This window comes from Carcharhinus amblyrhynchos, chromosome 14, assembly GCF_965287045.1.
Source record: "Carcharhinus amblyrhynchos chromosome 14, sCarAmb.v2.hapA, whole genome shotgun sequence".
In the NCBI taxonomy this organism is placed as follows: domain Eukaryota; kingdom Metazoa; phylum Chordata; class Chondrichthyes; order Carcharhiniformes; family Carcharhinidae; genus Carcharhinus; species Carcharhinus amblyrhynchos.
Window position 1 is genome coordinate 34,923,570 of NC_137337.1, and position 27,819 is coordinate 34,951,388.

Genomic DNA, 27,819 nt, shown 5'->3' on the forward strand with positions numbered 1-27,819 from the left:
ATTAAAATTTGCATTTACATCTGATTAGTGGGCCTGGGACTGGAGTCTGTGGGCTCATTAGCATCTTCCCTCTGCCTCTGCCTGGAGTGGTTCACTCCAACAGCATTTACTCCTGCTCCCCACTACTGGGGAACAGGCGGCCCAACCATGCTATAGGGAAGAAAGGCCATTGAGGCCCTCCCAAGAGGTTGGTGGTAAGGAGAGTGGGGTTGCCCTTGGGCAGTGCCAGCCTGGCCCAAAGGGCAAATAGGCACCGCCAAGGGAACCTTGGCACTGCCCAAGAGGGCAGGGCTTACTGGGGCATTTGGTGGGAGGGATCTCGCTGCCAGTCTGCTCTGGGGTCACTGGCAGATGGAGGAGGATGGCATAGGGGCTGGCCTGGGTGGGGGGGTGCCAATAGTGGTGGTGGTGGTCATTGGGGGGGGGCGGGGGGCAGTGGTGTCAGAATGCCAGTGATGGAGTGTTGCGGGGCTGGTCAGCGATAGGGAGGCCAGCAATACAGGGCCACTGAACATGCATTGATCTGGCAGATCGACACATGTGCAGTGGCCCACTCAGCACTATGCTGTTGGCCTCGAGGGTGGAAACAGGCTCCATCCCCTGATTTTCAAAGTGAATCCTGCATCTGGGTGATGCACAGGTGTTGGAGATTCATTCTGGAAATCACACCAAAGAAAAACTAGCAGGATTTACTCCCATTTTCCCCCCATGTCAAAAATTCTTTTCTTCAAGTAGTCACTGGAAAACAGACACCAAACTTTCAGCAAGAGTTTGAACAAAGCAATGGACTTGACATGGAAATAATCACTATACAAAATGACACAGCTGAAAGCTAGGTTGAGGAAAAAGACTTTTGGGGATCTTGTGCTTAAAAAGGTTGGAGACCATTGATCTAAAATAATGCAGAAAATTTTCTTATGGACAACTGACTATGTCATAAGATGCTGCATGTGCTAAATCAAAGTAATAATATAACATACAATTTTTGCCTGTAGCAAATCAAGTAGAAATAATGCACTACAGTAACAATAGTAAATTTATTCATCATTCTGTGAATTACAAAATAACATGAGCAAAACAATGTCAGAATATAAACATTCAAATAAAACAGGTCTATTTTCTTATTTCATACAGAAATGTTAAAAAATATTTCCAGTATTTTTGAAATGAACGTAAGGTGCAGTCTAATATTTTGAGGTAGGTTAATTTTAACAAGGTATCAACACACTAAAACTTACGCGAGTGGTAAACAGCTTGTTGTTGGATATAAATGGCTCTCTAAAGACTTTTAAAATCAGGTTCAGTTCCCGTAGATATTGCCTTTCCTCTGCAATTTCAGCTTTCACCAGGTCATAGTAATGCTGTTCACCTGTGGCATTTGGTCCATCATCTCCCAGTGAAGACAGACCAATATCATCCTGATCAAACATGTCCATAAGAACCTGAAAATAAAATCGAGACCAACATTTGAGTTATATGTTTTCTGTAAGAAAAAAGTTAACTGTGTGATCTAAAAGTTTTCAAAAATACATGCAAAGAATTAAGCTCAAGTATACCTGGTCCAGAAGAATGTCATGTGGGCAGAGAAAGCATGGCTACGACAATGATTTAACAACAATAATGGCAATACTGGCTTTAAAGTTGCTTTTCTGGCTGAGAGTTAAGCATGCTGGGATTTTTGGTCAATATTTAATTAACCCTAGATGCAGGGCGTAAAGTTGCTCTGGTCTGGGAGCTGTGCTCTCAAGCTTCCTGTGTTGGTCAAATAAGGGAAGTTGTTTACATTTGACTTAGAGATTGTGCTTTGATGTATTACTGTTACATCTGTGGAACATGCCAAACAAACTAAGCATAATGGTGTTGTTCACAAGTAATTTCATTGGATGTAATTTCATTGGCCAGATGACAAAGAATACTCTGGAGGCAAGTGAAAGATTTGTAGTTAAATGGTATTGCAGCCTTTTGTTTGACAGCGATAGTTCAATTGAGAATAACTACTGCATGACATGTATCCTGAAGAAATTTCCCTCGGAGAAGAAAATGGGTTCTATATCAAGGACATTTCTTGGCCAAGGATTTTCCCCCATCTCTTTTCAGTTAAATAATTAAAATTGATGGTCAGTTAAAGTTAATGTGCAGTTAAGAGTTAATGTTCAGTTAGAATTAAAGTTCAGAAAAGAATTAATGAGTTGCAACTGTTTACGTTTGAGCTGATACCAGAGATATTAAATAAAGAAATAGGTGAATTACTGTCTTTGTTCGTCTCATTAAACTGGAATGCTTGCAAGGTGTTTTAATTAAAAGCTGTATAACAGTCACCAGAATGCTTAAGTAACCAGGAGACTTGGATTAAAATGTTCTGGAATTATATAAGCACAGCCACTCTATAAAAAGACTGAAAAATAGCAAACATAAAGCTGATATTCAAAACTATAAATCCAAAAACTGTAGCTAAGAAAGCTTAATATTAGCTGTGGTGAATTGTGGTGAAAATGTTGTCAATGTTCATCTATAGTGCAGAGGTTATACAGATTCAGGTTGGATTTAGAACTTATCTGCCCAGCCTGTTAACCTAATTTTCTGAGAAACTTAGCACTGGAAATTAACCAACATATATAATACACTCAGCTATTCCAAAAACATCGGATAAAACCATAGAATCCCAACAGTGCAGGAGGCCTTTTTCCCATCACGGCTGCACCAATTCTCCGAAAGGGCATCCTACCCAGGCCTGGTCTGGTTTGCCCGATCTCAGTAATCCCACACATTTCGCATGGCTAATCCACCTAATCGGCACATCTTTGGACTGAGGAAGAAAACCGGAGGAAGGCCTCACAGACATAGGGAGAATGTGCAAACTCCACACACATACCCAAGACTGGGATCAAACCCCTGTCCCAGCCATTATATTGGAACACATTCCACTGCTACCAATCAGGTACCTTGGTAAAGAGTAGCTTTCCTTGAACAAAAAAACCTGGGTTAAAAATGTTTTAGTTAAACTGTGGAATGGTCACCACATAGACAATCCCAGGCTTGTCCTAAGATGATATCAACACATACACTTCCCAGCAGGAACTGATCAATTGTAATCAAGAACTGGAAAATTGATGACTTTCTATTATTATCCATGAGCCAGATTTACAGTTATAAAACTCTCTATTCAAATCTATTATAATAAAATGTTTATGAATCTAGAAATAGTTGCATCATTATATTAACTTTGGCACTGAGCTGGTTCAGTTTCTCTCTGAAGTGTTAATGGCACTAAAGTTACGGCTTCAGCATTAACCCTGGCCAAAATTCTCTGACCTTGCCTGTGGCTAGGATTGTCCAGTCTCGCTGCAGTGAATGGAGATTTGGCTAAGTGCCAAATTCCCTGCTCTCACTGGCAGTGGTGGTAGGTGCCCAACATCGGAGAATTCTAGCTCTTATATCTTCTTTTGCTTCTGATTCACAATAATTTATTGCAGATCCTTCTTCACCCATACGCATCCTTATCATTTTACTTAAAATTATTACTGGAAAAATGGTTATAAAGGCTGCTGAAGTTATCTAAACTAAACAGAGTTTTATTGGTTTTTCCAAGCACGTTACTTTCCCTCTTGACAGCAATTCGTTCCTTTTATTTCTATTCTAATTTAACTAATGGAAAACCTTCCATTCCTATAGTACTGTATGCTATTGCTGCCAGGCATCTGTGTTAGGATTTCATTTCCATGGACCATTGAGACAACGCTGTGCAGGATGTTTCTAAATGGGTCTGTGTATAAAGGTTTATCATGTATCTAAAGCAGCAAATTAGCTTTTGGAAAATATGTTTCAAGAATTATATCAATTGAAATATTCTGTGGGTGAATAGTTAAAGATGATTATTATTTTTAAGTATGCTTTCTCTGCCACTTATATATTATGGCTCCTAGCTTGATGCTGCTTTCAGTAAAACTAAGTGCATTATAAATATTAACCCTACCCAATGGGCTTAATTCTTCATTTTCTTAGTTAGAAATTATAAAATATTTTAAAATACTCCAATAAATATTGTCCAAAAATTGGTTATTAGAAATGACTGGAAATACCTGCCAAATTGTGCCCGTGTGTGTGTCCAAGTATCCATATGTGCTTAGCAATATAGCAAGATTCCTCAAACAGTAAATTATTGAACAAAACCAAGATAATAAAAAAGGAAACAGAACTTCTAAGGCAACTGTCTAAGTGCTTGTGTGCTATAAGCACAGATCTTCTCCTGTATTATTTATTGGAGTTCTATGAGGATGTGTCTAAGGCGGTGGATACAGGAGAGCCGGTGGATGTGGTCTTTCTTGATTTTCAGAAGGCGTTTGACAAGGTGCCTCACAAGAGGTTATTGCAGAAGGTCAGGGGACATGGAGTTGGGGGTAGGGTGTTAGCGTGGATAGAGGATTGGTTGTCAAATAGGGGGCAGAGAGTGGGGGTCAATGGGTGCTATTCGGATTGGCGGTTGGTGACTAGTGGAATGCCCCAGGGGTCGGTGCTGGGGCCTCAGTTATTCACCATTTATATAGATGATCTGGAGGAGGGAACCGAGTGTATGGTGTCAAAATTTGCTGATGACACCAAGATTGGTGGAACGGCAAATTGTGCGGAGGGTGTGGAGAGTCTGCAGAAGGATCTAGATAGGCTGGGCAAATGGGCCAGGAACTGGCAAATGGAATTTAATATTGGCAAATGTGAGGTTGTCCACTTTGGTAGGAATAATGGTAGGAAGGACTATTACTTACGTGGTGAAAAACTGCAGCATGCGACGGTGCAGAGGGACCTCGGGGTCCTTGTGCATGAGTCGCAAAAACCCAGCCTGCAGGTGCAGCAGGTGGTCAGGAAGGCGAATGGGATGCTGGCCTTCATAGCGAGGGGGATTGAATATAAAAGTAGGGAGGTCTTGCTGCAGCCGTATAGGGCATTGGTGAGGCCGCAGCTGGAGTACTGTGTGCAGTTTTGGTCGCCACACTTACGCAAGGATATTTTGGCCTTGGAGGGAGTGCAGAGGAGGTTTACTAGGCTGATTCCAGAGTTGAGGGGGTTGAACTATGAGGAGAGGCTGAATAAACTAGGCTTGTACTCGTTAAGAGTTTAGAAGAATGAGGGGAGATCTCATTGAGACGTTTAAGATGTTGAATGGGATGGATAGGATAGAGGTGGAGAGGCTCTTCCCGCTCAGAAAGGACAGTAGGACTAGAGGGCACAGCCTCAGGATAAAGGGGGGGTGGTGTAGAACGGAGCTGAGGAGGAACTTCTTCACTCAAAGGGTGGTGAATCTCTGGAATTCTCTGCCCATTGAAGTGGTGGAGGCTGCCTCGCTCAATATTTTTAAGACGCGGGTTGATAGGTTTTTGATAGGCAAGGGGATTAAGGGTTATGGGGAGAGGGCGGGAATGTGGAACTGAGCCACGACAGATCAGCCATGATCTTATTGAATGGCGGGGCAGGCTCGAAGGGCTAGATGGCCTACTCCTGCTCCTATTTCTTATGTTCTTATGTTCTTACATTAAAGGTATTTAATCTTTTATTAAACGTATTGAAAATGCAGTGGAGTTTGAGCTCTTTAAAATAGTGAGAAAACAAATACAACAAGTTTCTGTAAATAGAAGATAGCACAACAACAACAAAACAATGAATTAAAATGAGGATAACAGACAAAATTACCCTCCACGACAGTTATTTATCAGCTGTGATAATAATTATTAAAATTTTTAATGTTTTACAGTGCTCTGTTGGGATTATTTTAATCTACAGAATTGGGATAGAAATCAATGCTCACCTTATCTGCACACATGGACACTTTAATGTCCTGTTGTGAAATTTCATAGTGTCGAATATTACCCACATAGTTTCCAGCCAGTTTTAGAATATCAGCTGAAATGTATTCCAGCACAGCTACGATGTAGAGGGAAACCTGATATTCTGCTTTGTAACCTAGCACATCCTGCAGACAAAAAAGTTACATAAAATTTAAAGAGAGCAATCAATTATAAGTGGAAATAAAATTAAGATAACGAGGACTGATTTTATTTTTAACTGTCAGAGATTATTAGGGAGAGGTTGGGGAGGGGGGAAATTGTAGCTGAAAAATTGATTTTAAAAAACTACCCATTCCTAATTGCCATCTAGAAAGTGGTGGTTAGCCACTTTTTTGGCAAATGAGTGGTTTGCCAAATCAATCGTGGACGGCATGGTAGCACAGTGGTTAGCACTGCTGCTTCACAGCTCCAGGGACCTGGGTTCGATTCCCGGCTTGGGTCACTTTGCATGGAGTTTGCACATTCTCCTCGTGTCTGTGTGGGTTTCCTCCGGGTGCTCCAGTTTCCTCCCACAGTCCAAAGATGTGCGGGTTAGGTTAATTGACCATGCTAAAATTGCCCCTTAGTGTCCTGAGATGCATAAGTTAGAGGAATTAGTGGGTAAATATGTAGGGATATGGAGGTAGGACCTAGGTGGGATTGTGGTCGGTGCAGACTCGATGGGCCAGATGGCCTCTTCTGCACTGTAGGGATTCTATGATTTCAATGGGCAGTTAAAAATCAATCACATTGACATGGGCTTGGTATGCCAGACTGGGTAAATAAATTTCACTCCCTGAAAGAGCCTCAATGAACCAGATGCTTTTAAAAGCAAATGACAATCTGGGAGTTACATGGTCTTCATTATTGGTACTAGCTTTGCTATTCATGATTTATTTAGTTCATATAATGTAATTGCTCCTGCTATCATGAAAACGGCTCCCCAAAATTCTTCAACTCCATATGAAAAACCTAATGAATTCCTGCTGGTCATAAAGCCAGGTGCTTTCCTAAATCAGAGACTGCTTAACTATACATAAACGATGTCAATAATGCACGCTTATATGTTCTTACCCACCGTAATAAGGGCACAGTAATATCATGAGATGGTCATTGTATATCTGAAGTCCAATTTAAAGCTGCTACTATGATTCCAGTAATACAACATAGAAAATAAAAACAGAAAAGGTTTCCAACAGACTGATTGGCAGGGAAGCCTGAAAATGCTATTTATTAGACTCAACTGAGGAGCATACCGCTGATAGATATTCAGTGAGAAAATAAATTTGTCAAAACCAAATCCACCTATTTACAATCATGCTTACCTTCTAGGAAGCAAAATGTCAGATTGTGGAGTTAATTCACATTTAACAAACAAGATTAAAGACATTTCCAGTTGATCAAACATACCATGGCCCCAAACTATTCCTAAATTCAGTCATCTGCCAACCAATGTAAGCATTTAAGCAATATTTTACAGTACATCTCATTTTCAATTACATAAGCACAGGATCAAAACAAACTTCCACCTTTAATAAAGGATGTATTTTATCCACTGGTAGAAGAAGAGGATTCCGCCGTTTACGTTTCTCAATAGCCGACTGTGCATCAGCAATAGCCCATTTGTCAATTGGGTGTGGGAAAGTTTTTTGAACACGCTCCTAAAAGGAAAAGGAAAATAAATGTATCAAGCTTGAATAACACAAGAATGTCAGCTTAAATATTACAGGTCAAATTCTACTGTTCATGTTTAAAATTCAAAATATATTTTAAAACTTTCACCAATGTTTATCCTACTTCAATAAATCCCAATGTTCCCCAAAAATTAAATAAATTATGTCCACATACTCTCGAACCAGAATAGAAAACTGAGCAACATTATTAGGTGTTTACAAAGTACAAACAAATCTCAGCATTAAGTTTTCATAGAGGACATTTGGTCATTAGTACCTTTACAGAAATCAAACTGCTAAACTAATTAGTGAATTCCAGTTAGCCAAGTCTTAGTGACTTGTCAGAGCTTTTGCATAATTATGCTCCGTGTTTGACATCTCCTTATTACTTAGTCTGCTGACATAGTTTGCCTCACACAACATAAATTAAACTTCATCCCAAGATAAAGTGAAAGTTAATGTATTCTGCTTGTCTTTATTCCTATGCTTAAAATATTGCTTTAGCATTGTGCAATATTTCATGAGCTGCATGTTTTACCTATTTCTGTCAACCATCAGCCATTATGGTAAAGAATACTGGTGGCAAATACGATCAAATTAATTAAATCTGCCACGATACTTAAATTAGTGAGTGCAGGTACATTATCTAGAAATGTAACTTCAGAAGAGTTCCTAATACTGAACTCAATAAAATGTACCATGTAAGCAAAAATAGTCTGCTACAAGGGCGGCATGGTGACAGTGGTTAGCACTGCTGCCAGGGACCCAGGACAGGGACACTGCTGCCAGGGATCTGGGGCCAGGGACCTGGGTTCAATTCCAGCTTGGGTCACCTTCTGTACGGAATCTGCATTTGGTGCTCAGTTACCTCCCACAGTCCGAGGGACGTGCCGGTTAGGTGCACTGGCCATGTTAAATTCTTCCTCGGTGTACCCGAACAGGCACCAGAGTGTGGTGACTAGGGGACTTTCACAGTAACTTCACTGAACTGTTAATGTAAGCCTACTTGTGACACTAATAAATAAACTTCAAAATCACAGGGTTTCTCAACCTTTCCACTACTGAGGCCCCTCACTCCTGAGTTATAGGGTTGTGTATTCACCCTCAGTTGGGAATGACATTGGGTCACCTTCTGACACTGCAGTTCCAACTTCTAAATATCAGTCCACTCAATTGGTATTTTGACCTCTGGGTGCTAGGTGTGAGCTGGAGTACAGTCTGCCACTTCCTAAAGCAGGCCTGAGATGGGCACGGAGATAGACAGTTGAAGAAGTTAGCAGAATAGGAGGACCAACTCCATTTACTGGAATATCATCCCAGTCCGGTACATGAGTATTAGGCCTCTAGGCTTCAGTCCCCAATTCCCCCTTGATTCCTCCATGATTCCTTATTCCCTTCATACCCCAATCCTCCTCAACCCCATGCCTGTTCCATAATCACCATGCCCCCTCCATATTCTACAGAAGCACAGTGACACAGCAGTTAGCACTGCTGTCTCACAGCTCCAGGGACTCAGGTTCAATTCCAACCTTGGGTAACTGCTTGTGTGGACTCTGCACGTTCTTCCAAGTCTACATCAGTTTCCTCCCACAGTCCAAAGATGTGCAGGTTAGATGGATTTACCATGCTAAATGGCCCCTCAATGGCCCAAGATGTGTAGGTTAGATGGATTAGCCACGGTAAATTTGTGGGGTTACAGGGATAGAGTGGGAAGAGAGCCCGTGTAAGATACTCTCAGAGTCAGTGCAAATTCTATGGGTCGAATGGCTTCTTCTGCACCGGAGGTATTCTATGATTCCATTACTCTCATGCATACTTCATACCCACTGCTCCAATACCCACTGCGCACAAAACCAAAGAGCCATTAGCCAGTTTTTGAAATGATTTTGAAATTGACATAATAACCATAAAGACTTTGAAAATTTCCTTTGGGAAAAAAAGTGCTGTTTACAACTCATTAAAGTGTCATTCAAACACAGCCAATCATAATTTCAACATCAAAACCGTTAACCTTCTTAACACATTACTATTGTCCAAATAAACAAACGGGCATTGAAAAACCACAAAGAATAACTTAGTACAATCTCACAAATCTGTCAATCAGATAAAGCTAGCACTCCCATTCAAGGTGTGTAAACGGGCCCTGCTGAGCTGAATCTATGAATTAGACCTCCTTATGAATGTTTGGCTGACTCCCAGAAGGGCTATACAACGTGCAACTAAGCTGGAACTTCACTTTCGAATACTAAAAAAAGGCAACACCATGGCTGGCCACACACACTGAAGAACTAAGACTCACAACAAAGAGTGAAAGATCTTGGCAATGGGCAGTCTGATCAGCTCATACTCAACTCTGTAAATAACTGCCACAAACACCAGCCATCTGAATAGAGAATAGTGAAGTCAGCTGAACATGCGTAACACTGATTAATCTCACAAAACAGACATCAAACTCCACTGATCTAATGATCTACTTACCAGGTATAAACACAGGCGTGGGAGAGCCTAAACCACGCATTCTGCTAGGAAAAAAACTTGCTGCCAACTGTCAAGAAAAGGGTGAGATCTCCTCTCCACCAATATCAGCTCTGGTGACAGCAGCACGTTGATCCAACTTGACCCAAATCGGTGTATTGAATCAAATTCTACTCATTTTTTGGATGCGAGTTAATAAAAGTCGATTTTGTGATCTCACTTCTTGTAATAAATAAGGCACCATTGGCCCATGCTGTGATAAGTCTCACTTCTTTGTTGCAGAATGGGACTTTTATTTTAAAAAAGGGTTTATTCTTAGAAGATACTTAATAAGCAGAACCTTTAAAAATGTTTTGCAAACCCCAATCAAGAACCCCTATTCTAATGAAAGGGGTTTAACAAACAAACCTACTGTTGTTTAGTAAACATGGTTGTACCATTGACTGAAGAAAAGCAGAATTCAAAGAGGATTGGCAGAAATCATTACATTTTTGGCAACAGTCTATACTTGCTGGATAATATTTGTTAGCACAGAACAAAATCCAGATTGTTACCAGGCTAAAAGATTTATTAAAAATCTATTCTTTCATAGAACCAGTTTCTAAACTTTAACAACCACCTGGTCATCAGGGGCATCTTTATTGGAAAGGGCAAGTAATTCCATCACACCCCTATGGGAACCATGCCAAACCATGGAGGATAATGCCTGAACAACAATCCTATTCAGAGCATTTTGTTAATTGCTACAGTAGCCTGGCTATCTGGGCAATGTTTCCAATCTTGGTATATCACTCCAGGAGATGGAAGCATGGTAAGCTTAGGAAAATATGAATATTAGTATCTGAGGTTATTTGCTCAGAAGTGTCTGCATCTGGAGATTCCTTCCACCATGATCCAATTACCCTTATTCCTACTCAAGAGTTTACTTCAGTTTTGAAGATAGATTGAAGAAGTTGGGTTTGGTTTCCTAGAGAGGAGACACAAAGTGAGTGTTAAGATCTTGAATGCATGGCCTAACAATGTGGTGAAGGCAGGTTCAAGCAAATTATTAAAAAGGGGATTAGACTATTAGCTGAAAAGGAAGAATGTGCAGGGTTACAGAGAGAAGTTGGAGAATTGCTTATTCAACAAGCTGGTGCAGACACAATGGGTCAAATGGCCTTCTGTGTGATAATGATTCTGTGAAGTAGATGTATAGAAATCCTATATCATTAACCTGAGACTAGTTAGTTGAACACAGATAAGGGGCTGAACCAAGGACCCTGATCATTTACCTGGCCCCAATTTACAAATTACTGCTTATTTACCAAATGCCTCCAACACCAACTCCGGCAGCAAATTCCACATATCAACTATCCTCTGCGTAAAAAGTTCTTCCTCATGTCCCCTGGTTCTAGAATTCTCCGACAAGGGAAATTATTTTATCCTGACAACTCTATCTCTTCCCCTCATACTTTTGTACACCTCAATCAAGTCATCTCTCAGCCTTCTTTGTTCCAAGGTAAACAACCTCAATTTATCCATCCTCACCTCATAGCTACACTTTTCTAGCCCTGGCAACATTCTTGGAAATATCCTCTGCACTCTCTCCAAAGAAAAAGGGTGACACAGGGGCATGGGGCAACACAGTGGCAGAGTGGTTAGCAATACTGTCTCACAGAGCTAGAGCCCCAGGTTCGATTCCGGCTTGGGTCACTGTCTATGTGGAATCTGCACGTTTTCCCTGTGATTGTGAGAGTTTCCTCTTGGCACTCAGGTTTCCTCCTTCAGTCCAAAAAACGTGCTGGTTAGTTGCATTGGCCATGCTAAATTCTCCCTCAGGCATCAGAGTGTGGCAATTAGGGGATTTTCACAGTAACTTCGTTGCAGTGTTAATGTAAGCCTATTTATGACACTAATAAATAAACTTTACATCCTTCCTGTAATGTGATGACCAGAACGGCACACGATACTCCAACTGCAGCCTCATCAGTGTTGTAAACAATTCCAAAATTATATCCTTACTTTTATAATCTATACCTCTGCCAATGAAGGAGAGCATTTCATATGGCATAAAGAAGACAGCATGGTAGCACAGTGGCTAGCACTGCTGCCACAAGGTGCCAGGGACCCGGATTCAATTCTGGCCTCAGGTCACTGTCTGTGTGGAGTTCTACACATTCTCCCTGTGTCTGTGTGGGTTTCCTCTGGGTGCTCTGGTTTCCTCCCACAATACAAAGACGTGCAGGTTAGGTTGTGTCCACCTTATCCACCCCCCCACTACCCACACACATCACTGCCCCGCTTATCCAACTCCCCCATTACCCAGATCGAACCCCCCCTACCCACAGAGTGGCAGCAGATCCCCCGGCCACTAGAGATCCATCTGCCCCTCCCACCAGAGATCCATCTGCTGCCCCACCAGAGATCCATCTGATCAGCCTCCCTCATCCCCCCAACCAGACAACAATCTGATTTCACTCCCCTCCTCCCCCCCAATCAGACAATGATCTGACCTCACTCCCCTCTCCCCACAACCAGACATCTGATCTCACTCCCCTCCTCCCCCACCAACCAGAGAATGATCTGACCTGCCTCCACCCCCATCCCGACGACTGGTCTGAGTCAGACAGCCACTGGAAACAATGAAGGTGCTCTTCAGTGACTGGAGCATTTGACTCAGTTTTATCTAGCAGGTCCGTTACGGCACGGTTCCGGATTAGTGAACATGGCGATAAAGGAGGAAATGCTGATAGAATTGGGTGGGCAGTTCATTAATTCAATTTAAATGCATTCGCCATTTGCAGGTCTGGGTAATGTCGCGATCTGCTCGGACTCAGGTGCAGGTCGCGATAAAGGCCTCACATCCAACTTTAACACGATTTCGTGCCCGAAAACGGGCGCAAATTGTTTGTAAATTTGGGACCTAAGTGTACTTTTTATTCAGTTTCCCATATTGTCCTGCATCCCGTGGGTTTTTACTTTTTTTGACCAATCCACCATGTGGGGCCTTGTCAAAGGCCTTGCTAAAATCCATGTACAACATCCACTTCATTGACCCTACGTGTCACTTTCTCAAAGAATGCAATCAAATTTGTGGTGCAAGACCTTCCTTTAACAAACCTATGCTGACCATCCCTTACTAGTCCAAGCCTTTCTATGTGACAGTTAATCCTAACTCTCAGGGCTGATTCTACTAATTTGCCAATGTAAGACAAACTGGCCTGTAAATGTTTGGCATTTCCATTTAAACAATGGAACCACATTTGTATTTCTTCAGTCCTCTGGCACCTTCCCTTTATATGGTAAGGATTGGAAAATCATCCTCAGGATACCTCCCATCTCTTTCCTGACGTTCTTCAGCAGCACTGGAATCAATCCATCCAGCCTTGGCAACTTATCAAGGATTCCAGCCCTTGAGTACTTCCTCTCTCTTTATGATTATCCCATCCAATATCTTATACTGTTCTACCTAGACCACTACATCTGCATTATCCTTTCTTTTGCAAACACAGAAGCAAAATATTAATTTTAAAACCCTTCTGACAACCGTTACACACAAGTTACCTCATTCACCTCTGATAGATCCCACTTTTTCCTTAACTAACCTCTTACTATTAACATATTGGTAAAACATCTTTGGTTTTCTTTAATTTTACTTGCAAATCTTTTTTCATGCCATCCCTTTGATTTCCTTATTCCCTTTTTTACTTCGTGCCTGCACTTGCATTCTTTGCCTTGGCTATCTGCAGTGCCTAGTTCTTTGTACCTACCATGTGCTTTTTCCTTCTATTTGATCTTCCCCTGTATTCCTCTAGACATGACATGGAAATGTCAACGTTGGACTTGGGTGGACACAGTAAAAAGTCTCACAACACCAGATTAAAGTCCAACAGGTTTATTTGGTAGCACAAGCTTTTGGAGCATTGCTCCTCAGAATGCTGTGCAGCTGCTCCATGGTATCCCAGACCCTTGGTCCGTGGAAGCAACATACCATCCTTGGTTCATGTTTGTAGCCACAAAAGCATCTGTCTGTGTCACTTGAAGAAGGAGCAACACTCCAGAATGTTGTGCTACCAAATAACCCTGATGGACATTAACCTAGTTTTGTGAGACTTCTTACTATTCCTCTAGATAACCAGGAGAGACTACATTTGACAGGAGCACTCTTATTTTTGGGTATACTATAGGCCACCCAACAGCCCGAGGTCAGTGGAGGAAGGTATTTGCAGAAGCATTTTAGATGCAATCTCTGACGCAAATCTTTGTCTCTTCTTTGGACACAGGTGAGGTCCTAGAAGACTGGAGGGTAGCTAATGTGGTACCACTGTTTAAAAAGGGTAGTAGGGATAACCCTGGTAATTATAGACCAGTGAGTTTGACATTGGTGGTAGGAAAATTATTGGAAAAAGTTCTTAGGGATAGGATGTATAAGCATTTGGAGCGTTGCGATCTGATTAGGGATATGCAACATGGCTTTGTTCGGGGGAGGTCTTGCCTTACGAATCTGGTAGAATTCTCCGAGGGGGTAACAAAAACGGTTGACGATCGGCGAGCCGTTGATGTCATCTATATGGATTTCAGTAAGGCGTTCAACAAAGTCCCTCACAGTAGGCTGGTAGAAAAGGTTAAGACACATGGGATACAAGGACAGGTAGCTAGGTGGATCGAAAACTGGCTGGGCAAAGAAGACAGAGAGTAGTTGTCGAAGGGTCCTTTTCTGGCTGGAGGTCAGTCACCAGTGGTGTGCCGCAGGGCTCAGTACTGGGGCCTCTCCTCTTTGTGGTATATATAAACGACTTAGAAGAGGGCGTATGTGGTGTGATCAGCAAGTTTGCAGATGACATCAAGATGGCAGGATTGGCAGATACAGAGGAGGACTGTCAGGTGACACAGCAGGATATAGATAGGTTGGTATATTGGGCAGATAGATGGCAGATGGAATTTAATCCTGACAAATGCGAGGTGATGCATTTCGGAAGGAATAATGCAGGGAGGAGTTACGTGATAAAAGGTAGACCGATTAAGAGTATAGAAATACAGGGGGACCTGGGAGCGCAGGTGCACAAGTCTCTGAAGGCGTCAACACAGGTAGAGAAGGTTGTGAAGAAAGCTTATGGAATGCTAGCCTTTATAGGAAGGGGTATAGAGTATATGAGCTGCCGTCTAATGCTTCAGTTGTACAGAACATTGGTTAGACCGCATTTGGAGTACTGCGTCCAGTTCTGGTCACCTTACTACCGGAAGGACGTGGAGACCCTGGAGAGGGTGCAGAGGAGGCTTACCAGGATGTTGCCTGGCATGGAAGGACTGAGTTACGAAGAAAGGTTGAAGAAACTGGAGCTCTTCTCCTTAGAAAGGCGGAGATTAAGGGGGGATATGATAGAGGTGTATAAAATACTGAAGGGAATAGATAGAGTCAACAGCGGTAGGCTTTTCCCTAGATTGGGGACAATTGTGAGGGGTCACGATCTAAGGGTGAGGGGTGAGAAGTATAATTTGGATACGAGAGGAAGGTTTTTCACGCAGAGGGTCGTGGGGGTATGGAACGCGCTACCAAGTAGGGTAGTGGAGGCAGGCACGTTGGACTTGTTTAAGGTTTACTTAGACACATGAGCGAAACAAGGATGGAGGGTTATAGTAGAGTGTATTAAATAGGGTCAGAGCCTCGGGACAACACCGGAAATGTAGTATTACATGTTAATGTTTTGTCTTTTTATTCCACAGGTGTCAGTCCACCTTGTTGTCAAATGAGGGGCATGCACACGGTGGGTCGTGCGTGGGCTGCTCTTGGAGGTTCCGGGACTGGCCTAGTACGTCGTGTCGTTGTGTGTGCTTAATCCTGGACCAGCAGACGGGCGCCACAACAGCTCAGTGATTATCACTGCTAGCTGTGCAGATACATGGATTTGGGCCTGTGTCTGTGGGAGTTTGCGCGGGTTTCCTCCAGGCGCTCCGGTTTCCTCCCACACCCCAAAGATGTGCTCTTAGGCTGATTGGTGTACCAAATTGACACTATTCTCCCCTGAATCTGGCTACATTAGGGGTTCCACTCTCATACACACAGGGCAGGGTAGGTGTAGGAAGATGCGGCGGCACGGGCTCGTTGGGCCGAAGGGCCTGTTTCCCGTGCTGGGTTGTTCTTAAGACACATCTACTTTGTACATTTAGGATCTCACTTTTTAGTGATCCCACTGGTTTTCTATTGATTTACCCTCTAGTAATGTTGTCCAGTTGACCTCGGCCAAGTCCCTCTCATTCCTGCAAAATTTGCCTTTCCCCAATTCAAAACTTTTATTCCTGCTTTATCACTTTCCATGATAATGCTAACTGTAACTGAATTGTGATGACTGTCCACAGTTTGTACAAGTTCCAACTTCCCTAGAATTGGTCCCAGTGCTTCAAGAATCTGAATCCCTCCAGGCTACACCATCACTCCAAATATGTGTGCATTTGTTCTATCTTTTTACTCCTGCTCTCGCTAGCACGTGTTACTGGGAGTAATCATGTGATTGCTACATTTGAGGTCCTGCATTTTAATTTATCTCCTAACTTCCTGTACTCAGCTTGCAGGTCTTCATCCTTTGGTTTACCTATGTCATCGGTACCAATGTGTGCCACGACCATTGACTGTTCACCTTCGCTCCCCAGAATGCCTTGCAGCTGCTCCATGGTATCTCAAAGCCTTGCTCCATGGAAGCAACAGATCATCCTTGGTTTATGTTTGCGCCACAGAAGTGTCTACGTCCTTAACTATAGAATCCCCTACCACTATAGCCCTCCCATTCAGTTTCCTCCCACCTTTCTGAGCAGCAGAGCAACCCATGGTGCTGTGAACCTAGCTGCTGCTGATTTCCACTGAAAGGCCATCCCCCACAACAGTACCCAAAGCAGTATATCTGTTTGAATGGGAGGTGACCATAGGGGGCTACTGCACTACCTTCTTTTGCTGTCCCTGATAGTCACCCATTCCCTTTCTGCCTGTACAATCCTCACCTGTAGTGTGACCACCTCGCTAACGTGCTATTCACAACTTTTTGTGGCACAGTGATTAGCACCACTGCCTCATAGCGCCAGAGACCCAGGTTTGATTCCTGCTCGGGGCACTATCTGGAGTTTGCAGGTTATCCCATGTCTGCGTGGGTTTTCTCCAGGTACTCTGGTTTCCTCCCACAGACAAAAGGACATGCTGGCTAGGTGCATTGGCCATGCTAAAAAAAATTCTCCCTCAATGTTCCCAAACAGGTGCCTGAGTGTGGCGACTAGGGGATTTTCACAATAACTCCATTGCAGTGTTAATATAAGCCTACTTGTGACACTAATAACAAACTTTACACTAATAGTCTTTTTTCCAGTTTTTAAAGTTAAAAAAACTAAAAAAGACTATTCAACATCATGGGTGCTGCACAGTGCGTCTACCTGCAGCTTAAGCTCTGAAATCTGATTAGCTAGAAGCTGCATATGGACACCTTCTACACACGTTGTCGCATCCCTCATTTCCCGCATCATGCAGGAAGAGCACATCAGTCCCTCTCGATTAAGATCGTTATTCACTAAAAAAAATTACACTAGCTAATTACTTATGTTAGCTATGAACCTTGTTTTTTTCACCAACACTTCCAATATAATTGTACAATACTATTTCATACTCATTTTTAGTCCCTACCCCAGTACTAAGCAATGAATTACTTCATTGGATTGAAAATACTCGCCAATCAGCTGCTTAGTTGGCCCCATGTCACTTTCTGAACTGGCATTTGTTCACTGCTCTTCCTCCGCTTAAACACTCAATCCCCTCCACAGTAATGGTGACCGAGCTGAGTTTTGCCAGATGCTCCTTGGTTGGTCCTACGTCATGTTTTGAACTGGCATTTGTTGATTGACCTTCCTCTGTTTGAGCACCAGGTCTTCTGCAATCCACTCTGCGGTTATGGTGATGAAGCCAAGTTTTCCCAGATGCTCCTCCATGACTCCTCAGCAATGATGTTCTTTTATCCACTCAGTTTCATTCTCTTTTTTCCTCCCAACTCCACTCTTTCTCATGCTCTCTTATCTTTCCTCAGTCTCATCCTTTCTCACGCTCTTTTACCTCCTAGCTCTGCTCTCAGTCTCACTCTTTCTCGCGCTTTTTTTCCCTCCCAGCTCCACAGGAAGCCATCAATTTTGTGTTCTTTATTTTTCTCTAGGGCCATTACAAATCTAAATACTACTTTTTTACTCTGCTCCCAATTAATATCCAAATTAGTCTTCTGAAGTTATAATTGAGGATATTTCAAGTAATATTACTTGCAAACCTCAATCTTTCTTAATTTCTTTCTTAATCAACCCTTAAAGAAATATCACATACTTTAATCTCATTTTTTAAGGTTACATCGAGATTGTTTCAATTATTCATCAAGTAGTTCTAAGTTATTTTACTAACCTATGTGGATGGCATTTTTATATGGAATTTTTCAAAACTGATATGAATAGGAAGCTACGTACCAAAAACTTGCAGGTATCAGAATTGAAAAATACAATGGAATTACTTAATTTGAGCTTGATCGTAAGATAAATTTGCAAATGACACAAAGATATTTAGAGGGGCAAGTAGTGTGTTGAGGAAGTGGGAAGGCTACAGAATGACTTGGACAGGCTAGGAGAATGGGCAAAGAAGTGACAGATGGAATACAATGTGGGAGGTTATGCACTTTGGTAGGAAGAAGAGAGGCATAGACTATTTTCTAAATGGGGAAAGGCGTCTAAATCAGAAGCACAAAGGGACGTGGGAGTCCTAGTTCAGGACTCTCTTAAGGTTAACCTGCAGGTTCACAGAGGACGCTCACGAGACAAGGCACGGGGGAGGGGACAGTGTTAGGTGTGATGGTGGAGTGGGGAGAGTCTATGCGAGAACGGGTGAGTCTGTGAGAACCACAGAAACCCTACAGTGTAGAAGAAGGCCCTTTGGCCCATCAAGTCTGCACCGACTCTTCCAAAGAGCATATTATCCAGGCCTACCACCCCACCCTATCCCTGTATCCCCACACATTTACCATCAAACCTACATCTTTGGACAGTAAGGGGCAACCTTCACATGGCTAAATCACCTAACCTGTGGGAATAAACATGCAAACTCCTCACAGACAGTCACCCAAGGAATTGAACCTGGATCCCTAGCACTGAGGGACAGCAGTGCTAACCACATGCCACCATGCTTCCCCACAAGAAGGTGGCACAATGGTTAGCAATGGGGGAGTCGGTGAGTGTGTTAGGGTGAATCTGTCAGAGTGTGTGGGTGAGAGTGAGAACCTGGAAACTGAAAGTGAGCCAAACACATACCCTTGCTCTCCTCCTCCCTCCCCCAAAACCTGTCCACAAAGTAGGCCATTAGAGGAGGAAACCCTTGCTGAAAGGCAATGTGCTTCCGATTCCCTTTTCCATATGAATTCTGTCAAGGCCACACTAGAGATGAATGGAAGGTCAGTGTTAGTTGAACCCAAATTCTTAGCTCAGCCTCAGACCCCACCCTTTCTCTGATAACTAGAGCTCTGCACCTTAGGACTCTGGACCCTAAGCCACCCCCGTTGACCAGGATTTTGCGCCTAGTCTATCCAACTCGGCTTCTTAAACAAATAAGATGGCATTTTTTAAACAGTCATTTTTATTAATTGCTCTTTGTAAATTACTTCACTGCTTTGTCATTGATTTTTAAAAAATAATTTTTAATGCTGTGCCAAACTTCATTTTTTGAAATTTGCTCATCTGTTTGAGTGAGAAAATTTGAAATGTGCCCCCTGCCATGTGTAAAGGTTGGACGAGCCTCTAAGTTCATACTAGAATGAAATTTACCTTAACATTCAATATCAAATGTGAAATTAGAGTACCCAATTCAGAACACACTAATACTATATAGAATCTATTGAGAATTCAGTCTGACAGCGTAAATGTTCTATTAGCCACTAATAGATGAAAAGAATTACAGACAAACATCATTTAGCATCATATTAGAATACTTTACTTCTAAAGATGCAAGTCACTGCACCCTTCAGATATGTATGCCGGTTCTGCAGATCTTGTTTCAATTAAGAGCAATACTGCACCCCACTTAATATGAGAAATACTCAAGGAGAGGTGAATCATAGAACCCTACAGTGCAGAAAGAGGCCCTTCGGCCCATCGAGTCTGCACTGAACATAATCCCTCCCAGGCCCTACCCCCATATCGCTACATATTATACCCACTAATCCCGCTAACCTACGCAGCCCTGGACGCTAAGGGGCGATTTCTTAGCATGGCCAATCAACCTAACCTGCACATCTTTGGACTGTGGGAGGAAACCGGAGCACCCGGAGGAAACCCACGCAGACACGAGGACAATGTGCAAACTCCACACAGACAGTGACCTGAGCCAGGAATCGAACCAGGGACCCTGCAGCTGTGAAGCAGCAGTGCTAACCACTGTGCTACCGTGCCGCCCATGACATGCATCATCTTCCATTGCCATGAACTAGTATGCATCAAACACTGCCAAATAAAACCAAGCCAAGGAAGGTTATATTTTACATTGGAAGTTGTATTGCAGCAGATCTTCAAATCAATTTAGCTGTCATGTACAAGCCTTACCCAAGAAGGACAATTATTTTGTTTCACATCAATTTTAATCACTTGGCAAAAATTAATTTGCCCTTTTTTTAATATGACAAATTAATCATGTTAAATTAGTCATTATAATGAACTCAAAATTGCGCAGAACACAAACACTATTGATTGATGTAGTTCCTTTTTAATACAGAAAAATACAAATACCATCATTCTTACCTCTACATCTTGAACGGTCCGTGGTTGTGCAACACACAGCATATTTAATAACTGGAGAATCAATTCTTCTATGTAAAAAAGGGCATCTTCTTTTGCAGAAAGGGTTGGATGCACCTGCCTTTGAACCTGTATCAAGAAACAAAACTGTAAATATCCATCAGAAAAATATTTATTTTGAACAAAGATTTGAACCATCATGAATCTCACCCTCTTCTCACAACCAAAACTTCAATCTCTTTATTTCTTGGGGTGAAGCCCAGAATTTCTGGCTTTCTTTTATTTGCAACAAATTCAGTGGGTGCAATTTTCCCAAAAAAATTCTAAGGGAGCGATCTCACCGTTGCATCCTACAGGCAGATGGGAGGGGCAATCCAGCAAGATTGTGCAAGAACCAAGAAATCTGGTTCACATCCGATTTCTCACTTCTCGTGATCTTACCAGCACTGAACATCCGGCAAGTTAATCCTCGTGCCCATTTCTGGACGAAGCTGAATAATTTATTTAAATGTAAATTAAATGACAACGGGGACATGTCGTGATGCACTTGCTAGTAGAACCTGAGGCCATGGAGTTCCACCTGGGGAGGGTGGGAGCATGAGGATTGTCCCTTAGGCAGTGCCAGCCTGGCACTCTGACAGTGACCATCAGCCAGTGTCTGGGGGGACAGGGCAAGAGGAGAAGGGTGACAGAAACCTGCTAATAGAACATTTTCGCTGTTAGACTGCATCAGTGAGGGAGGAGGGGGATCAGTGAGGGAGGACAGGGACGATCAGTTGCAATAGGCGGCAGGCCCTTGCGGTAGCTGGGGATTGTTGTGTGGAGACTAGCCACTCTGCAGCTCGCCCCCTTTGCCAATCACCTTCCCTTGTTGCTGATCACATCCCTTGCCTCTTCCCTATTGCCAGTCACCCTTCCTTACCTCCCCACCCCTGCCGAGTTCCACCCCGCCTCAAACCCCTCCCCCATGGCACTGCCCCAGCACAGTTACATTTCCCAGTTGGCAGTACCAGGGTGCCCGATGGGCACTGCCCACCATGCCCCTGGCCACTTGGGGGCTTCAGTAGCCTCCGATTCCTCCCCGGCATGAAGATCACATCTGTTCCCCATTAGAGAGGCCCAGCAGCGACTTTTATTGGCGAGACCTCTCAATGGTGGAGGGGGGAACGTCAGCGAGGTCGGAAACAAACTGGCCAGGCTTAATTTTAAATTGGCTTCACACCCAATAAGTGTGGGAAGCACAGTGCACTGACAAAACAGTGCCAGAAAGATGGCTCTCAGCGCGAGATTGGTTTGTGCCCAGCATAAAAGCCTTGGTTGATGCACTTCTAAAGGCAGAATTACACATTCTATAAACTTCTCCAACCATAATTCCACTCTATCCTTTATTATTTTGCATGTTCAATGTTTCGAGTGCTGCTAATCATAATTTTGGGGTTGACTATGTTATTGTTTCATGACTGTCCACCTTCTTCATGAAACAAGGTTTAACAAAAGATTAATTCCTCAGCTGCTGGCGAGTATACTAATGGGAAGTTCAAAGTCTAACTGCTAAAATAATCCATCTGGTTTATACAAGACATTGCAGTGAGTCAAATTTAGGTATCAATTACTCTTCTGTCATGGACTGGGTGCAATACCTAGATAACTCTCTGCTGAAGTGTTGGGATGCTATTTAAGGGATTTGTCTGCAGCTCTTGATATATACTCTCATCATGGTAACAGCCCTAATATCCTTACAATGCACAGGCGCTGAGGTTGGAAGAGAATTTGGTGAGGGCAAAAAGTGAGTTATGGATAGAATTGGCAATTTTAATTTTAGTCACTGGGTGGTGGGCAGCAAAAGCAAATCAGGCAAATTGAAGGTGAGGAATGAGAATGACAGGATATGCGTACAAAACTTCGGACAGGTTGGAGTTTATGAGGGTGATGTCCAGGTTAGGTGGATTGGCCATGCTAAATTGCCCCTTAGTGTCAGAGGGACTAGCTAGGGTAAAGGCATGGGGTTATGGGGATATGGCCTGGGTGGAATTGTGGTTGATGCAGACTTAGGATTTGCACCCAGTCCATAACAGAAGAGTAATTGATACCTGAATTTGACTCACTGCAATGTCTTTTATAAACCAGATGGATTATTTTAGCAGTTAGACTTTGAACTTCCCATTAGTATACTCACCAGCAGCTGAGGAATTAATCTTTTGTTAAACCTTGTTCCATGAAGAAGGTGGACAGTCATGAAACAATAACATAGTCAACCCCAAAATTATGGTTAGCAGCACTCGAAACATTGAACATGCAAATAATAATGAATAGAGTGGAATTATGGTTGGAGAAGTTTATAGAATTTGTAATTCTGCCTTCAGAAGTGGACACTGCGAGGCTTTTATGCTGGGCACAAACCAATCTTGCGCTGAGAGCCATCTTTCTGGCACTGTTTTGTCGGTGCACTGTGCTTCCCACACTTACTGGGTGTGAAGCCAATTTAAAATCAAGCCCAGCCAGTTTCTGACCTCGCTGACATCCCCCCATCATTGAGAGGTCTCGCCAATAAAAGTCACTGCTGGGCCTCTCCAATGGGGAACAGATGTGATCTTCATGCCAGGGAGGAATCGGAGGCCACTGAAGCCCCCAAGTGGCCAGGTGGCCTCCTTCAGCACTGTAGGGATTCTATGAAGATGGAAGTATAGAAAGGACAGCATTAGAGCAGTCAAACCTGGATATGACAAAGTTGTGTATGACAGTTTCAGGAGAAGTTTATAATGAGACTTTGATGACATAATAGCGGCTTCTATGACAGAGAAGATGACTGTCACTCTGAATTCCAAATAAATGACAGATTTGAAGTGTCAATCATCCATCTTCCTTTCACTCATATAATTTAATTCATTGAGCAAAAGTCAATTCAAATACTGCTCATTTAAAATATCCCTGCATCTCCATGTCAGACATGTTGTCTTGAGACAATATAGCAATATAAACACAGCAGCCAATCTGCATACCAGATATGTAACTTAACTTTCAAATAACCTGTTAGCTTGGAGAATAATGGTAAATCACTGAGTAGATTCAGTTAAGGAAGTTAAACCATCTACATTTAGTCTTTCACTCAACCCTCAAAAACCACTCCTTTGCAAATACTACATTTTTCAGCTGATCTCTGTGAATAGAGGACGTCATGGATACCACACAGTCATTTCAAAAGACAACAACAGGAAATGCATTCCTCATCATTCAGTTATCGACAAAGCAATTTTACAAAATGTGTAACTGTCCTATTTAAAAAGCACTGAATGCCACATTAGTGCTTCTTACAGACTTAAAAATATTCCAGCCAGCTAACAGCCAAAATGCAAACATTCAACAGATGAGTAGGATGTTTACTAGATTCAAACAATGATTTTTTTTTTAAACTCTCCTTTAACAGTTGTTAGAACAGCTAGATCCATGCTTTGCAAGGTCTAATTGATCTGGAATGGCTCCACAGCCAGTTTAAAATTGCAACACCTATTATTATGAATGAAGCCAATCTGGAAAGCAGATAGTTCTATTTCATCAGTAACATCAGAGTAGCTCTGTTGTCAAGGATACCCAAAACAGCAAGTTTGTGTGAATGAGTTAAATCAAAGAAAGCTGGCCAATAGCAAGCACTAAATATTTTCACTTTAATGGAATATGTTTTAATGAAATATTCTTTATTCATTAAAGGATCATTAACACCCATCCATCATTTGCAAAGCAGAATCTTGGACTACAGAAACTGAACTGAATTTAATCATGTGGCAATAATCACCACTTACTGCTATCAGGGAATTTTCAAAGTAACTTCATTGCAGTGTGAATGTAAACCGACTTTTAACTAATAAATAAACTTATACTATTGTATACAGTAAGCACAGGAATATTGTGCATAACCAATAAGTTTGTCCCAGTAGTGATATTAGGGAGAATCTAATCATATACAAACGGCCACATACCAATGACATACAGCATCTGAAATATGCTGCTAGAGAAATTTAAAGTAAGGTAACCCTTTACATGAAATCTAACACATAAACAGAGGATAGAAAAGTGATGAATAACACCAAACGAGTGCAAAACACTTTCTCGAATGTACTTCTCCCTTGGATTTGGTAAAAATGACAAATATTACATAACTGGAGAACCTTGTTGCATGGCTAGATGCACAGATGGCATATTAACCATTATATATAAAACATTAAAAAGAAACTGCACTTAAACCCTCTTCCTCCATCCATCTGGCGAGTGAGACATGCAGGATGAAAGGTAGAAGTCTAGACATAGTTTGCATACAATAGGAATCAGAGAGAAAGCTCTCAACGGGTTGAAGTCCCATCTATCACAAAGAAAGATGGTTGTTGCAGGTCAATCACCACAATCTCGGGACATCACTGCAGGAATTCTTCAGTGCCCTAGGCTCAGTCATCTTCAGCTGGTTCATCAATTACTTTCTCTCCCGGTCAGATAGTAGGGATGTTCGCCGATAATTGCACAATGTTCAGCAACATTCATGACTCCTCAGATTCATATAGTGTTCTGATGCAGCAGGACCTGGACAATATCGAGACTACGGCTGATAAATAACATTCATGCTATACAAGTGCCAGGCACTGACCATCTCCAGCGAGACAGAATCTAACCAACACCCACTGATACTCAATGGCATTACCACTGTTGCATACCCCATCGTGAGGGTTACCCTCAACTAGACCAGCCGTATAAATACTAGCTACAAGAGCGGGTCAAAGGATAGGAATTCTGCAGCAAGTAATTCTCCTCCTGACTCCAAAAAACCTGTCATCATCTACTTGACACAAGCAAGGAGTGTGATGAAATATTCTCCACTTGCCTGGATGAGTGCAGTTCTAACAATACTCAAGGAGCTCGACACCATCCAAGACAAAGCTTGACTGGCATCCGACTTCACCACGTTCAACATTCACTTCCTCCAGCACCAAGTAGCATTTTGGCATAGAGACAGCAGTATGTACCATCTACAAAATGCACTACAGCAACTCATCAAGGCTCCTGAAACAGCTCCTTCCAAACACACGACCCCTAGTTCCGAATAGGACAAAGGGGAGCAAATGACCAAGTTCAAAATCTTTTAATTATTTGAAATTTATATTCTCTGGTACTTGTATGACCATCTATTAGATAAAATTAAAAAAATATAACTTTTGGCATCAAGAGAATACAAACACTTGTAAATTCCCCTCCAAACCACACACCATTCTAAATTGGAATTATATCACTGCTCCTTCACTTTTGCTGGATTAAAGTCCTGAACCTCCCAACCTAACACACTGTGGGTGCTCTTGCACCAAAGGACTGTGGCTGTTCAAGAATGAAAGATGATGATATAGCAGGATTCTCAATTGCAGCCATATGAGTGGAACCTAAAAACAAAATGTTCCTGGGAGAGTACTACAGACCGTCAAACAGTCATGGAGAGATAGAAGAGCAGATACGTAGACAAATTTCAAAATGTGAAAATAATAATGCTATAATAGTAATAATTATTATTAGTAATAATTACTACTAATAATAGTAATAATTACTACTATTGCATACTATTGTACGCAATAGTAGTAATTTCTCCACTATTAATTGATATAGGCAAAATCTGAAAGGTTTAGAGGAGCCAGAATTCTTAAAGTGCATCCGAAAGAGTTTTTTTTCAGTCAACAAGTATAAAATCTTACTTGACATTATTTTAGGGAATAAGGCTATGCAGGAGGCAGAGGTGTCAATGGGGGAGCATTTTAGTGATGGTGACTATAACTCAGTAAGATTTAAGGTAGATATATAAAAAGATAAAGATGGACTGAAAAAAGGATTGCTGAATTTGGGGGCTTATGCAGATTCAGGGGACTCAAAACAGGGGATGCCCTAGAGGAGTGTAAAAAGTACTTAAAAAAAAATTCAGAGAGCAAAGAGGGGGCATGAATAAAACACTGCCAGGTAAAATAAAAGGAAAGTCCCACGGTGTTTTACAAATATATTAAGAACGAGAGGATAACCAGGAAAGAGAATGGCCTATCAGGGACCAAAGAGGCAACTTCTGTGTGGAGCCGAAAGATGTAGGTGAGGTATTAAATGAGTATTTTGCATCTGTTCACAATGGAGGACAATATAGGTACCGCTCACTCCATTGGTGCAGGTACACCCACATTGGTCAGAACGTTCAGGATCTTGTTAGAACAGACGGGAGTCATCCAGACTCAAAATATTAGCTTTGCTCTCTCTCCACAGATGGTACATACTGCTGCCACTATGCCAAAGTGCTACTTGGTGCTGGACGAAGTGAATGTTGAACATGGTGAAGTTGGATGCCAGTCAAGCTTTGTCTTGGATGGTGTCGAGCTCCTTGAGTATTATTAGAACTGCGCTCATCCAGGCAAGTGGAGAATATTTCATCACACTCCTTTCTTGTGTCAAGTAGATGATGACAGGTTTTGTGGAGTCAGGAGGAGAATTACTTGCTGCCGAATTCCTATCCTTTGACCGCTCTTGTAGTTAGTATTTATACGGCTGGTCAGACATGCTGAGATGTTCCTGCATTTTCTGTTACAGATAGATGACACTGAATTATTTTACTCATTGGTTGGACATGGGCACTGAATTTATATTCTGGAGGTGTTTTTTGTGGATGAAATCAATTCAAGGAGCATAAGAAGGGGAGGCAGCATAGATAGTTGATTAAATGATCCCCTTTTTAATGGCAAAGAAGTCAGTGATTCCTTGAACTTGTTAGATGTGATGGTAAATGGTGGAAAATTGCAGCGCAAAGCAAGGCCACAGAGGGATTTAAATACAGGACTAGAATTTAGGACATTTACTGCTTCCAGTCTGCATTTGTAGAATATCTGTTTGAGGGTAAATCCATGTCCACCAAGTGGGAGTCTTTTAAAAGTTTGTTAACAATTCAGGACAGCTATGTCTCGGTAAAATGGAGGATAAAAATGGCAAGATTTGGGAAGCTTGGATGACAAGAGAGATTGAGCTTAGAGAAAAAGAAGAAGCCATACATAAATTTCAGGCAATTGAAAATGGATAAGGCT

General features: G+C 42.1%; 1 protein-coding gene across 2 annotated transcripts in view; it reads right to left on the reverse strand.

Annotated features, from left to right (window-relative positions):
- sos2 (son of sevenless homolog 2 (Drosophila)) overlaps window positions 1–27,819 on the reverse strand; it is a 112,430-nt gene that overhangs the window by 62,600 nt on the left and 22,011 nt on the right. For both annotated transcript variants that reach the window (XM_080202637.1, XM_080202638.1), the window contains exons 2-5: window positions 20,741–20,866; window positions 7,346–7,477; window positions 5,798–5,962; window positions 1,239–1,442 (exon numbers count right to left, since the gene is read on the reverse strand). In XM_080202637.1, coding sequence (XP_080058763.1) covers window positions 1,239–1,442; window positions 5,798–5,962; window positions 7,346–7,477; window positions 20,741–20,866 — 627 coding nt within the window. The remainder of the gene's footprint in view (window positions 1–1,238; window positions 1,443–5,797; window positions 5,963–7,345; window positions 7,478–20,740; window positions 20,867–27,819) is intronic.